The sequence below is a fragment of the Crotalus tigris genome, unplaced genomic scaffold, assembly GCF_016545835.1.
Source record: "Crotalus tigris isolate CLP2741 ecotype Arizona unplaced genomic scaffold, ASM1654583v1 scf7180000017625.6296891, whole genome shotgun sequence".
Classification (NCBI taxonomy): Eukaryota; Metazoa; Chordata; class Lepidosauria; order Squamata; family Viperidae; genus Crotalus; species Crotalus tigris.
In genome coordinates, this window is record NW_024096520.1 from 832155 (window position 1) to 846466 (window position 14312).

At 39.9% G+C, this 14312-nt stretch overlaps 2 protein-coding genes across 6 annotated transcripts in view; one reads left to right on the plus strand and one right to left on the minus strand.

Annotated features, from left to right (window-relative positions):
- Positions 1-8343, minus strand: LOC120303408 (mucin-17-like). Its single transcript, XM_039332928.1, has 4 exons — positions 8173-8343; positions 5971-6186; positions 4886-4980; positions 1-2191 (listed from the first exon to the last, which is right to left on the minus strand). Exons 1-4 carry the CDS (start codon positions 8213-8215, stop codon positions 692-694), a joined length of 1854 nt encoding a protein of 617 aa, XP_039188862.1. The 5' UTR covers positions 8216-8343; the 3' UTR covers positions 1-691.
- A 222-nt stretch (positions 8344-8565) lies between these two features.
- The window catches only part of DDX11 (DEAD/H-box helicase 11), a 42314-nt gene continuing 36567 nt past the window's right edge, over positions 8566-14312 (plus strand). The window contains exons 1-4 of one of the 5 annotated variants that reach the window (XM_039333347.1): positions 8566-8789; positions 12118-12268; positions 12921-13157; positions 13839-13925. In XM_039333347.1, the coding sequence (XP_039189281.1) occupies positions 12125-12268; positions 12921-13157; positions 13839-13925 (468 nt within the window). In that variant the 5' untranslated portion in view covers positions 8566-8789; positions 12118-12124. Of the gene's footprint in view, positions 8790-11219; positions 11567-12117; positions 12269-12920; positions 13158-13838; positions 13926-14312 lie in introns of those variants that run through there. The other 4 variants (XM_039333352.1, XM_039333345.1, XM_039333339.1 and 1 more) reach the window with 4 other exon arrangements.

A 14312-nucleotide genomic window follows, 5' to 3' on the forward strand; every position in this document is an offset into this window, starting at 1 on the left:
GCCACAAGATCATCATTTACGACCTTCCAAGGAGGCTTCCAACAAATAAAGTCAATGGGAAAAGATGGATTCACTTAACAAACACATGATTTACTTAATGACTGCTGTGGTTTACTTAATGTCCATGGCATGAAAGGTCATAAAATCGAGCCTGACTCACTTAATGACAGCCTTGCTTAGCAACATAAATTCCCATTCCACTTGTGGTCATTAAGTCAATGACTATACTTGGAGACAACCTCTTTGGTGGTGGGGGGAGGCAGAATTTCCGAACTAACTGCGCTCAGTTCTGCAAAACGTTTCTTTAATGTCCAATCTCAAACTGAAATTAAGAATAAATAATCTATCCTCCTCCGTTCAGAAATCAGAGAGGCCTTTCAATTAAAGGAAGCCCAGTTAACAATGAGATTCTTCATTTTAACAGAGATTAAAGAGGGGTCTGGAAGCACCCTCCTTAGTGCAGTTTCAAAGAATTCCAAGTCCCTCAGTCCTTCAAATCTGCAGAGGAAAGCCTTTCTGCTTTGATCCCGTCATCTCAAAGGGATAGGGAACATCTTAGAAAGAATTCAGGAATGGAATCAGGTAAACCACAAGCAAGTATACTGAAGGGCCTCATGTAATGGTGCTGCAAGACATCCGCCCATTAGCATCCTGCTTAGCGTACAAAAGAGGTGATCGGCTTATGTGGCTGTCATCTTTGAAGTTGCTTCTTGGGTACTAATGAAACCACAGAGTTTTGTTTGGCATTTTTCAGGGCAGCGAGCAGTTGCAGAGAGGTGGACTGCAACAGCTGTTTCGTTACACCTTTCCCTTTAGCCATCAACTCTCGCATTTTCTGCATCAGCTGTTGCACTCTCTTATCCCGCAGCCGTGATAAGAAGTTCCCCCATTGTGCAGCAGTTGGCGAGTTCATTTGTAAAGACTTCTCCAATTTTGCAACAGTTGGCAGCTTTGTTTGTAAGAAGAATTTCTCCCATTTTGCAGTAGTTGGTAAGTTCATTTGGGGTTTAGGCATTGTTTTCTTTGGCCAAATATTAGCAGGCCTTGCTCCAAACGGAAGCAGAGAAGAGATGGCAATTGCTTGAGGTTTTGACTTCCTAGGACCAAAGCCAGGAGGAAGGAGAAGAAGCTGCATGACAGTAGGCTGCAAGGGATACTGTCCAAGAACAGCAGAGATTGGGACAATAGGCCATTCAGCAACTCTGGCAGGAGGCAATAAATGAGCAGGACTTTTAGGGATGATGGGCTTGGTCAATAACACAGACGTTTTGGAAGCAGTAGGAGAAGAGGGAGAAGGGGAGGAAGAACAGGGAGATGTAGATGTGGCAGTGCCAGTGGCAACGGGACTAGGCGATGCTGAAGTTGGACTACTGGTTGAGGCAACAGTAGTGGCAGGATTTGTGGGAACAGAACCCACTGATGGTGTAGTGGCTTCAGTGGTAGTGGCTTCAGTGGCAGTGGGACTAGGAGATGCTGAAGTTGGGCTATTGGCTGAGGTAACAGTAGTGGCAGGATTTGTGGAAACAGAACCCACTGATGGTGTAGTGGCTTCAGTGGCAGTGACAATGACAACGGGAGTGGGCGATGCCGAAGTTGGGCTACCGGCTGAGGCAATAGTAATGACAGGATTTGTAGAAACAGAACCCACTGGTGTAGTGGCTTCAGTGGGGGTAGGCTCAGATGAGGGTTCAGTGACAGTTGATACAGAAGTAACTGGAGTAGCTGTCATAGCATTGGAAGTGGAAAGAAGAGTAGGAGCAGGGGTTGGAGAAGATATATCAGACATAAGGTGCTGAGAAAAATCTACCTCTGTGTTAAGAGTGGTGGTAAATAATTCAGGAAAACTTTGCTCGGCTATCACCGCATCAAGGCTGGTGAGAAGCTCAAGCAAGGATTCCGAGTCAGTTGTGACAGGACTGGAAGAGGTGGGCAGATCAAACAAAGGGTTTGTGGAAGTAAGATCAGAAATAATATTGGGAAGTTCAGGAACGGTTTCAGTGTCGGAAATGGTTGTGATGGCTCCTGTTGCTGCTGTGGGAGTGTGTGATGCAGAAGTGAGAAGTGTAGGAAATGTTGTGGTGGTAAGCGGCGTCTCTTCTAGGATAGATGGTGATTCAGTATTTCCAGGTTCTTGATTGGTGTTTTGTGTTGTTGAAGATGTTTCACTGATCTCATCTGGACACTGAATCCGCTACATGGGAGAAATAATGCAAAGCAGAAGTCACACCTTTAGGTGGCTATGATTTTTCTCATTTTCTTCTGCATGAGAGAAGACTATGCTGTGACATCTCTAGAGGGTTTTCAAAGTACTTTGCCCAGAAATGTCAAGTGCTTCTGATTGTGCTATTTTTTTCACTCCCTTTTAATAAAAAGCATTTCCCTTCCTCCACTCATGAAGCAAACAATTAAGTGATTCAGGTCCCCACCTGTTTCCTATAACAACTAAAAGGCAGGTACTCACAGGGTACCATTTATGTCACACAAGGAACCAGTGGCGGATACTTTCTTGACTGAATTACACAGCTTTGCAAAACAGAGGACTTCTGCCAAGGATAAAATGTGGAATAGTCCCTAAGGAGATGACCAAGACAGGTTGGAGCTTGTAGTACTTTCTATTGACCTTTTTTTTCTTTTTTCTTTTCTGCTTTTGGAATCAAATTAGTCTTTGTGCAATATAATATTTGAAAGAAGAAACTAACATTTCTCAAGAGGAAAATTTCTATTAGTGCCCATAAAAGCTTTCCTTCCAATGCAAATTGCAGATATCCGACAGCTGGTAGATGTGTATGTGCGGATGGCAAACACACCTGTGTAAGATCATAACGGATTAAGGAAAGCTGCTACTAATTTTTCTGAAATTGATGCCAAGGTAAATGCCATAAACAATTTCACCTCTAGCATTCTCCTTAATGGCATCCCAAGACGTATCCTCAGGGCAAATTGCTATCTTGCTTCACTTAATGATATGGCTGACCTGACCCTTCGCTTGTCCGTCCTTCTCTTAGTTCTTCCCTTCTCTCTCAGGAAAAAAATAGATTTCCTTAAACCCTTGTCGTTCGTAAAGCTGCTTTGCCCTTGGTAATAAATGGGGACTTGGATTCGTTCCCCATGAGCAGAAAGTGATGCTTATGCCTAGCATGGGCAGAATCACCTTGGAAGCCAGTGATGCAGAAACTGGCATCTCCTCCTGACTGCAAATGTGATGATGCCATGAGGAAACAATGCTGTACAGCTTATATTCTATATGCTTAAAGTCAATGCTTTTTTTCTATAAAAAAAAAAGATGCCGGAACTCACACACGTCATATAACCCGCCTTGCCTACCCTACAAGGTTCCATCCAAAAAAGGTGCCAGAACTCTGTTCTGGGCATTCTATGAGAAAAAAAAGCCCTGCTTAAAGTTATATCTGGTTTCTGACATTTTTCAGGAGGACCTAGATTCAGCTTCTCCACACCGGTCATTCCAAGGAAGAGAGAGTACAATGGCCAGTGATGATGCTGGTCCAGAATTCTAAAACATAAGGTTCCCTATTCATATAAAGTAATCTCTGCAGATTTTACTCTGCAGAGTAAAATGAGGCACAGGGGGCGATGCTCATCTCTGTTCCAAGGCCACTGAGCCAGTGCTGTCTGAAAACATTTCTTCGGTCATGTGACCAGCATGACATCATGGAATGCTATCACCTTCCCACTGAAGTGATACCTATTTATCTATTCACATTTGCATGCTTTCGAACTGCCAGGTTGGCAGGAGCTGGGGTGAGGACAGGAGCTCATTCTATCATGTGGCGCTCAGGTCTCAAACGTGGGTTGCCAGTTTACCAGCCAACAAGCCCAGCATCTTAACTGCTGAGTCACCATGCTGCCCTCCCTACTCATGTGGAGGGCGGAAAAGGCAGTGGGTACCCTCCAGATATATAGTTTTCGATTAAAGAATGGTCAGGGCTGAGAATTCTGTGAAGTGGAATCCATTTAGATAGACTGTGATGGTATGTGGAAATGAAGGGAGAAAGAAGGAGAGCCATAGCCAGGGGAATAACTGGATAAAAGACAGGTAATCCTCAACAAGAATGCAGGAGGATCCCTCCCTAGTTTCTTGGGCTGTAAAGATGATAAGGGAGAAATGCACATTCACACTCGCAACATTCTTCTAAAGTAACCTTACACTAAAGCAGAAATAGTTTATTTAGGTGTGCTTCTTGTCTGGACTACCTCACAAAGCTGAAAATGGTCCAAGTTTAGTAAACGATGTTGAATCAGAGTAAAGAGATATGAATGAAACAATATTCTATATTCCTGTTATAATATTATAATATATAAAAATAATATATAATTATAATGATAATCTAATTCTTTATTCAGGGTAGACGGAACCCTGGTGCTATATTAAAATGTGGAATACTTGGAGCATTTTGGTGAAGTGGGGTGGTGAGAACTTTCAGCTCCTGCCATAAAGAGTGTTAGATTGCATTGTCATGGCCACAAAAGATAGACTAGACAGGTGTAGGACAGTGATATTGAAACATGAGTGACAAGTGGAGGGAATCTTGCTGCTTATGCTATGCAGCCAAAGGAGGAGTTGGAGTGCTGGATACAGATGGCTGAGGTCTCAATTTAAATAACTCTACTCACTTACATAATTAGCCTGATCCTCTTGAAAATAAAGTAAATACAATGCAATGAAAATCATATTTGCAAATATTCTCAATTAGACCTAGCTGCTTCCATTCCCTTTTCTATTGCTATTCCTGTGCTGGTTCTTATGGTTATCTTTTGCCTTCAGCAAACCTTTCAGCCCATTCTGACGCTAAAAGCGCTGTCTTTCCAGATCACTGGAAAAAAAACGCCTCAGACCAATCAACAACGGCTTCTTCCTTTTTCTTACCTTCACAAAATACTTCTTCAAGGTGCAGCGATAAAAAGTGAGGGTGCAGAAATCAGGAAAGCTGGGCATTTCTGCCAGGTCAGAACATACCCTCCCTAGGAGAGAAGTTGAGAGTTAGAGAAAAAGCACCAAGGCCCTTCGGGTTACTTCCATTCATTTTCACTGAGATCCAGTATATCCCATGGAGTTGCTATAATCACTGTTGTACCATTATAGTCTCTGCCAGATTTTGAGAATTCAAAGGAGTGGGCTTTGGTTTCCCACCAAATGGGTTACCAAGCATTGCAGCAATTCCACTTCAGCATCTGCCACTGGCTACTTCGAATTGTGAAAAATGGTGTTGGAGGAGCAATTATCCAGATCTTTTGGAAAGAAGCCTTTGGAAGTTCTTGGCACTTTATAACATTTGATTTCTTTACAAACACAGTAGAGGGGTTTTTTTTTTCAGATCAGTTTGGTCTCTCAGAGTTCTCTCTACTTTTGTTTAGGTGAGGCCTAGACCAGAATGAGGACTGGTTATAAGTCACTTTTTTCAGTGTTGTTGTAACTTTAAAGGTTGTTGTAACTTTAACCGTTGTTGTAACTTTAAAGGTTGTTGTAACTTTAAATGAAAGGTTGTAAATTGAGGACACCATGTAATTTGCATTTTCTTATCTTCAGTGCCAAACAATATGAATAAATGAATGAAGAGAGAGAGAGAGAGAGAGAGAAAGAGAGAGAGAGAGAGAGAGAGAGAGAGAGAGGGAGAGAGAAAGAGAGAGAGAGAGGGACAGAGACCTTTATATAAATAATTTAGGGACTGAGATTATATTCAGTAAATCAGTTCTGAGAAGAAACACATGAACATATATGGGTTGCCTTGAACAGGGATTGGAAACTACCTTTTATCTTACTTACTATATATCAATGAGAATAATAGCAAAAAGAATCTACCAAATGGGTTTGGCAAAAATTATTTTAATTGCCTTGTAAGAGAGCCACAGGTTTGCACACATCTAAGTATGGCTTTCCAAATTGAGCTTTAATTAAGTTGAAAAGAGGAGTAAGAGCAATTCTGTAATTGCAAGTACTGTGATAGACTTTACCTTCTGGGACGATTCCATGATTTTCGTACAGGTCTAAAGTCTGGACCAAAGCATTCTGGCAGCCATACATGGATCTCAAGAAGCAAACTGCGCTGACTCGACGTGGACTGTTCAGCGTTTTGAAGAAATGGTTGTATTCGGCATCTGAGAGTGGCATGCCAGCTAGCGATGGATCTTGTATCTGTATGTCTGTGGCAAGAAGCCATTTCGAGAGTGCTGCGTAAAAGAAACAAGAACAAGAATGCAAACTGTGACCGTTTCCAAAAAGGCATATACATTGCAAGGAAAGAGACATTGTTCTACATGGGTTTTAGGTTGGTTATTTATCAATTGTGCTTAGCTGCCAAGAAATCTATCTTGTCTCTGCATAATGTGCTGAAACATAACTCTGGCCCTGGAAATGGGATGAATGAACCATTAAATTTCATTTGTTTTCTGAATGGGAAAGAAAAAAGCATGAGAAATAAAATCAGAATAACCCTGCCTTGATTTGGTTTAATTTAAGATGTGGTAGCAAGAAAAATATGGCATACTCCATTTAATCCTTCAGGGAAAGATTGAAGGCAAACGAGGTCCAGGCAGAAGAAGAACATCATGGCTTCAAAATCTAAGGGACTGATTTGGACAAAACTCAGCAGTACTTTTTCATGCGGCTGCTGATAAAAACAGGATTGCCAACATGATTACCAATGTCCGATAACAGATATGGTACAAGAAGAAGAAGAAGAAGCAACAAACTGATTCCGTTATAACATCCTACAACTTAGAAGACCATTGCTAAATTCACTACTGTTCCTCTTGATTTCGCCTACTGCAAAAGATTAACACTTGCTTGGAAATAAGTCTCTCCAGATTGTAGGAGTGTAAGAACAACATTCATTTCAGAAAGCAAAGAAACAGGGAAGGTAGGCAGGTAGTCCTCGACTTATGACCACAGTTGAGCCCCAAATTTTTGTTGCTAAATGAGATAGTTGTAAGTTTTGCCCCATTTTATGATCTTTCTTGCCATAGTTGTTAAGTGAATCACCTCAGTTACTAGTTAGCAATACTGTTGTAAAGTGAATCTAGCTTTCTCGTTGATTTTGCCTGTCAGAAGACCACAAAAAGGGGTCACATAACTCCAGGACACTGCAACTGTCATAAATACATAACAGTTGCCAAGCACCTGAATTTTGATCACATGACCCATGGGGATGTTGCAATGGTCATGTGAAAAACGGTCATCAGTCACTTTTTTCAGTGCTGTTGTAACTTTGAGCAGATACTAAATGAAATGTTGTAAGTCGAGGACTACCTGTATCCATTTGACTATTCCTCTCCTTCCCCATTCACTGAGCTGTTGCATCCAGAGTGCCAAAAGACCAGTTTTACCTTGTTTCTTTTCTAGTATACCTCATCGTTTGTTATAATAAAGATTGGGTAATTTGAAGGATTGGTACCTGATTTTGTTTTCCTTTTCCCTCTTCATACTCTCTTCATTATATATATATAATGCTTATTGTAATTGAGAGCTTTTCCTTTATCACCAGATAAAATGTTTTAATATGGCAGTAATAATACAGGAACACAGAGCATAGAAACACACACAAAACCCAGCCTCAAAGACCAATAAATGCAGCCTAGTTTAAACCAGGAAACTCTCTCCATTGATTCTGCCAGAACTGAGGTTAAAACATTTGCCTCCTCTCTAATCTTCCTGCAAGGAATATGTTACCCAAGATTCATAGAATGCTGAGCTGTGTAGGTAGCTTTCAGTGCATGTTTTTCTTTGTTTCCTTGATTGCATACATATAGTACAAATTAACATTTTTGACTTTCCAAGGACATCTTTTTGTATAATTCCTGAAGAGAAAAGGAGATTTCTCTTGTCTTGGCTAATCATGGGAGCAGAGCTTTCCATAGATAAGATAGTAAAAAAGTCAACACATTGGCCTTGAATGAAATTGAAGTTCCTCTGAAAAAAGAGAACAAAGTAAGGAAAAGGGTACACAAATGTTCTAATTCAGAGGTCCCCAACCTTTTGGGCACCAGGGACTGGTTCGGTGGAGAAAGTTTTTTCCATAGATTGGAGACTGCGTGGTTTTGTGTGCTGCCTGCATCCCACAGATGGGGCTTTGCTTATTTGTGCGGACTGGTTGCAGGCATGCCACGGCCCGGTACGGGTCCACGGACCAATGGTTGGGGACCCCTGTTCTAACTCACCACAAATAAGAAGGAGAACAAGAATGGCTGGATGCCACCTCATTTTCTTGGTGGAGTCGTTGGGCACAGACTTGTTTTAATGGAGGAACCATTAGAAGGTATGCAGATAAAGGTAAGGCCTCAAACTCTTTCAATCTCTACTTTATTCTGCTTGCCAGGTGGCATCTTTGTTCAGACATATTGGAGGGAAAAGAGAAAATAGCATGGGAAGGATGAATGAAGAAGAGCAACCCCAATAGGCTAGGTCACAAGAGATGCTTGTGACATCATTGGGTGGCAAGATTCTTTCCAATATACTTTGCTGAAAACAGAGCTAAATCCTTCCATTATATAATGTAAATCAACTGCTAGAGAAAATCCTGGCAATCTGTTGGCTATCCCGTATGAAGTTTTAAGTGATTTCCTTGTGTTAGAAGACAAAGCTCTCTATGTTAAATTAGGTCATGCGTACATAAATTATATTGCTCTAGTATTATGGAAAACATTACCCAATCATCACTATCGTAAGAAAATGCAGCTACTAATCCAGCTGGCTTCTCTGGGGAGATTTCAGTTGTTTCTCAGTTTCATGGCTCTGAATAGCTTTGGAGCCACTTATGGAAGAACCATGGAAGATGGTAATGTATGAATTTATTCTATTTCAAATTGGAAATAATTACTGCTGTGTGTTCCTTTGCATTAAAGGAGGCCTTATTGGATCAAACAATTACAATTTTAATGCAACCTCATTGTTAAAACCCGCAAGGACAATCTTTAATTGGTGGCTGAGAGCCTTTCATTTTCAAATGGCGCAATTATGATACGTTATTGTAACAAGGCATGAAAAATAAAAATATAAAAGGAAATAGACATGTTTCATTGCCAAAGGGGAGAAAAATGAGCTAAATGGTAGGCATTTTTGCATATAGGATGTTTTCAGTTCCTAATTTGGACATTATAACTAGATGTTTCTCACTCTGAGCTGTACAAGTTTGTAAATCAAGTATCTCATTTTTACAATTGATGTTAATGAAACAGTCCATGTGTCACATATGGCCATCCATACAGTTTTTGTGACTCATAATACTGCTTTGTAGTCATCAAGACCCTGTTCAGTTTAAGATTAATACCGCCAGAAAATCCTACATAAGATTGTCAAACAGTGGATCTGCAAGCACTTAAAAACAAACAAGATTATGATCAGAGCCAGCACGGATGCCTTAAATCTTACTGCTTTCTTTGACAATGCAACTAGATTAGTGAATCAAGGGAATAGCCTATAGTATATTTAGACTTCAGTAAAGTAGACCATGACCAACTTCTCGATAAACTGGAACAATATGTGATGGATGGTCCCGTTATGAGATGGATTCGCAGTTGACTGAACAATTGTTTCCAAACATACAGTTCTTAATGGTTCTACATATACATAGGGGAGATATGCAGTGGAGTACCGCAGAGTTCTGTCCTGAGCCAAGTATTCTTTATTTTATATTCATAAATGTCTCAGATGAAAAATAGGAAAGATGCTCATGAAATTTGTGGACGATACAAAGCTTCTAATCTTCTGATATTTCAGAAGATAGGTTCAAGGTTCAAAAGAATCTTAACAGATTTGAATGTTGCACCCTATCCAACAGTATGTTGCTCAATGGCGAAAAATGTAAGGTTCTCTACTTAGGAAAAAACACATGCAGACAGGTGGTACCTGGCTGAGCAGTAATACTTGAAGGATCTGGGTGTCCTGGTAGTCCACAGATTAAACATGACTATCAGTGTGCCAAGACTGCTGTATGCCAATGCAGTCTTGAGATGAATTAACAGAGGTATATTATTATATACTATATTATCAAGATCATGGGAAGAGATAGTATTGCCTTATGTTGCACTGCTTAAATTGTATCTTGAATACTGTGTCCACTTCTGATAATTACAATACCAACAGGATGCTCATAAACTGGAAAAAGCGTAGAGAAGAGTGACAAAATGGTAAGGGCCTTGAAGGCTAAAGCTTATGAAAAGCAGTTAAAGAAATGTGTTATATGTTTAATCTAAAAAAAGAGAGGAAGATTTAAGGGAAGAGATTGTAGTTTTCCACTGGATGCAGAGATGTCACAGGGCAGATAGCTGGATTTACATGGATTTATTTTTTTGTAATGCTGAAGGTACAACAACAACCTGCGAATGAAAAACTTACAGGAAAAAAACCAAATTGGAAACAAGTAATTTCTTAACTGAGATAACTATTCAGCTTGTTTCTTAAGAGTCGTGGATGCGCCAGTGGTGGAATTTTTCAAGCAAAATTTGGACGCTCTTTGAGATGATATGAGGATTCCTCTACAGGACATTGCATTAGCCTTCCAATCCTTTGCTTTCAGAAGTGCAGCGCACCAATTGTCTCATATACATGCAAGCTGGCCATTGGAGGCAATCCAGAAAAAAAATGGTGGAACAGCTGCTCCCTTGGCCCCATTCAGCATGTCTGTTAGCTAAATGGTGCACAGTAGACCGGGATGCCAGCGCCCACAAGACTTCTCAGACTGAATTACTCTGCCCTCCTGAAAACCTGGCTCTTGTACACTTTGGTGGGTGATGCTTCTGAGACAATCCAGGCCAGCAGGGAGAAAAAGCATCGGCCGGGAAACTGGAGCCACCCAAGGGAACGAAGAATATGTGAGAAATATGTATATTTCTGAACTGTGTAACTAAAGTATTCTGATTGTGTAAAACTTGTTAACCAATAATCAATGCGGATATTCCAAGCTCCTATGTGCTCTAGGCAAATCTGTCCAAAAATAAGCCTGCAGGCAGTGAGGATGAACCCTCGAGTAAATTTTTTTTCAACGCAAAGCCTATTCGAACTACATGGAACTGAAACGCCCGACTGACTCAAATTTGGCAGCAGCGCGAGCAGACAAGGGACCCCGTCACAACTCGACGCACAAAGCCAACCGGAAGTAGGCGTAAGACACACGCTCGCTCTGGAGGAGGCGTCCTTCTTACTGTTGTCCTCTGATTGGTTACGCGTTGAGCTGCGGCAGGTTGTCTAGCCAATAGAGTTCGGCCGCGCGTTTTTAGCGGAAAGTTCTAAAAACGGGGGGGTTGTTTGTGCAGCGGGCTCCCCCACTTTTTTTGCCCATCACGAGGGAGAAGCCAGTGACGTCACCTCGGGATGAGAGAGTTGGGTCGGCAGAAACGCTTTGCGATCAATTCGAAGTCACTTCGCTTTTAGAGGGGCAGCAGCGACTTAAGGTAGATGGCGCTAACGGGGAATTTCGGAGAGATCCTGGGGAATGAGAGAACTTTCTATGGTCAGTCGTGGGCACGTTGGAAGTAAAACTCAATTTATCCCATAAATTTCACCTGGAAATTGCAAAAGAACTAGAAAACTTTTTTCAGCTTGTCCTTTCCCAAGGTACAAAATTCCCAGCCAATTTGAACTATCGTCGTCATCGTCACCCATTCAGTCGTGCCCGACCGGTCCCTCTATGGACTATAGACTCTCCTAAATATGCTATAATTTGGCATTTATTGGAAGTCAGGCATTGTATAAATGTAATAATAAAGTGAATTAAAATTATATATATTTTATTGCTGTAATCTAGGCTGTCTAATGGCCTAAATTATAGTTGATAATTAATAGTTCATTAGTTGATGAGAACATGGAAAGTACTTGTTTAAACAATGAGACTAATATATAAAGAACAAGAAAAATGAATAATCAAAGTGAAAAACAATAAAAAACCCTTAGAATTTAGCAGATTTACGTAAAATTCGCATAAAAGAGGTCCTCTACTGGTTTGGAAGACTAAGTCCTTGCAAGGATCAAAACAATCAGATTTACTGAGAATTGCAGAGTCAGTTTGATTCTCTGTGTGTTTGTTTAATACTTTCTTTTGTAGTTATGCTAACAGTTACATCTGTTTTAGGATTTTTTTTTACATCTCTCCCCCCCCCCAACTCCAGGCAAGAGATGACAGAAGAAACTGAAGAAAAGACTATAGTGAACTTTCCTTTTCCTTACACACCATATCCCATTCAAGAGCAATTTATGACTAAACTTTATCAGGTCTTGGAGACTGGAAAAATTGGCATATTTGAAAGCCCAACTGGCACAGTAAGTCTCTTTTTTATTTTAACACACCAACACCCCTAGCCTATAAAAAAAATGTCAAAAATAACACAAATGTAGTCACGACATAAGCCTAAGACTGAAAATCAGGCTTGTCAGATGCTATATTTTTTCTATCCTGCTCTATGGAGTAGAGACTTGGTCTCCGACAGAAGGCCACCTGAAGAGACTAGAAGCATTTGAAATGTGGATTTACAGGCGGCTGTTATGTATAAGCTGGGTTGACAAGATCAGAAATGAGGAGGTGATAAGCCGCTTGGGGAAGCCAAGGGAAATCATCAAAACAATTAAAAAACGAAAGTTAGAATATTTTGGACATGTGATGCGACACCCAGAAAAATACAGCATACTCCATTTAATCCTCCAGGGAAAGATTGAAGGCAAACGAGGTCCAGGCAGAAGAAGAATATCATGGCTTTAAAATCTTAAGGGACTGGTTTGGACAAAACTCAGCAGCACATTTTTTTGTGTGGCTGCTGATAAAAACAGGATCAGCAACATGCTCGCCTGTCCGATAACGGATATGGCACAAGAAGAAGAAGAAATATTAAAATCTTCTAGAATTTTATTTTGAAATGTTAACAACCTGTTTATGTTATGGCATAAAGATATATCTGCATTTCTTCTTCCCTGTTAGGGTAAATCATTAAGTTTGATTTGTGGTGCTCTCTCATGGCTCCGGGATTTTGAAGAGAAAAAGAAACTGGAGGAGGCCTGGCTGTTAGCAAGTAACATTAGTGGAACAGATGCAGAAGATGAACTCAAGAAAAGCAAAACAAAGCCTTTAGCCAGCCAGCTAATGACCAATGAACCAGACTGGATAAAGCAATTTGTGCAGGAGAAAAAAGAGCAGGAAATGATACATAGACTGAAGGTAAAAATAAGTTGCTTATTGGTCTGTCTTTATTCAATCCTGATGATGTATTCACCGATATAAATAGAAAAGAATGTACTAGTGACACTTTCCCCATTGTAACTCCTCTTCTTTTAATTGCAACCATCAAACGCCACTCTTCTACCTTTTGCATATGCTGCATTTTTAATAAAAAGCAAAGTCAAAGGAGGAATCACCAGATATTATATTCTAAGAAGAAAATGGCATCTAAGAAAATAAAATTAATGCTTGATACTTTAAAAATTTACAAATGAACCTATTTGGTGGCACACCAGTATTTCATTAAAAAAAACCTATAATGTATTCCTCAGATGAACAAAAGAAAACAGCAAAAGAGTTGCAGTTATAATTTAAAAATGTTTAGTAGATGATTTAATTGGACAAAATCTGGTGTTCCTTTGTTTATCTAAAGACTTGCTTACTAACAGATCTCATTTTACACTGAGAACATTTTAAAATGAGAAATGTAAGATAATGTCTGCTTAAAACATAGTTGGGGCCTTTGACTATCAAATATTTGACAACATATGAATTGTTCGAACTTCTGTTAAGACGCATTTAATGTTATACGTTGTGAAGTAATTTTACAGCAATATTTTTGACAATAAATTTCAGGATCCAGGTGGTTGAACGTTCCATGCAATTCTCTGATTTCTTTAGGAAGAGCAGGTCAAGAGGAAGAAACGAGAAGCATACCTTGAGCAAATTCGACACAATGTGAAATTGAAATATGTATCTAAAAGGAAGGTGAGCATTTCTAGTGCTGTGAATAAAAATTCAAATAATTTCCCACAAATAAAATTGGTGATTAATGGAATGTAATGAAAAAAAGTTGATTGAAAGTTATCTTATAATGCCTCAAAGAAAACTACATGAGCAATGTACGAGTTGAGGGTAATGGATAAATGAGAAATCTGTAATTAGATAACAATTGCTCTTTTGGAAATGGCTTCTGTATTGATTTTTATTTGCAGTGACTACCCAATACTGTAGGCATAAAATATTAGACAAGTATTGAAAAATAAATTATATTTATTATCCATCTGTCTATCCAGCCATCATTTCCCCCTGGTCTCCTGCATGAACTAATTCTTTATTGAGAAAGGTGGGGGCTCAGAAGACTTCCTGGGTATG

Coding starts and splice junctions, on each gene's coding strand:
- LOC120303408 (XM_039332928.1), bottom strand. CDS start 8,215: ATGAGGTGGCATCCAGCCATTCTTGTTCTCCTTCTTATTTGTG. Junction 6,187..8,172: donor TGTTCTCCTTCTTATTTGTG/GTGAGTTAGAAC, acceptor TCTTTTACGCAG/CACTCTCGAAATGGCTTCTT. Junction 4,981..5,970: donor TCATGGAATCGTCCCAGAAG/GTAAAGTCTATC, acceptor CTTCTCTCCTAG/GGAGGGTATGTTCTGACCTG.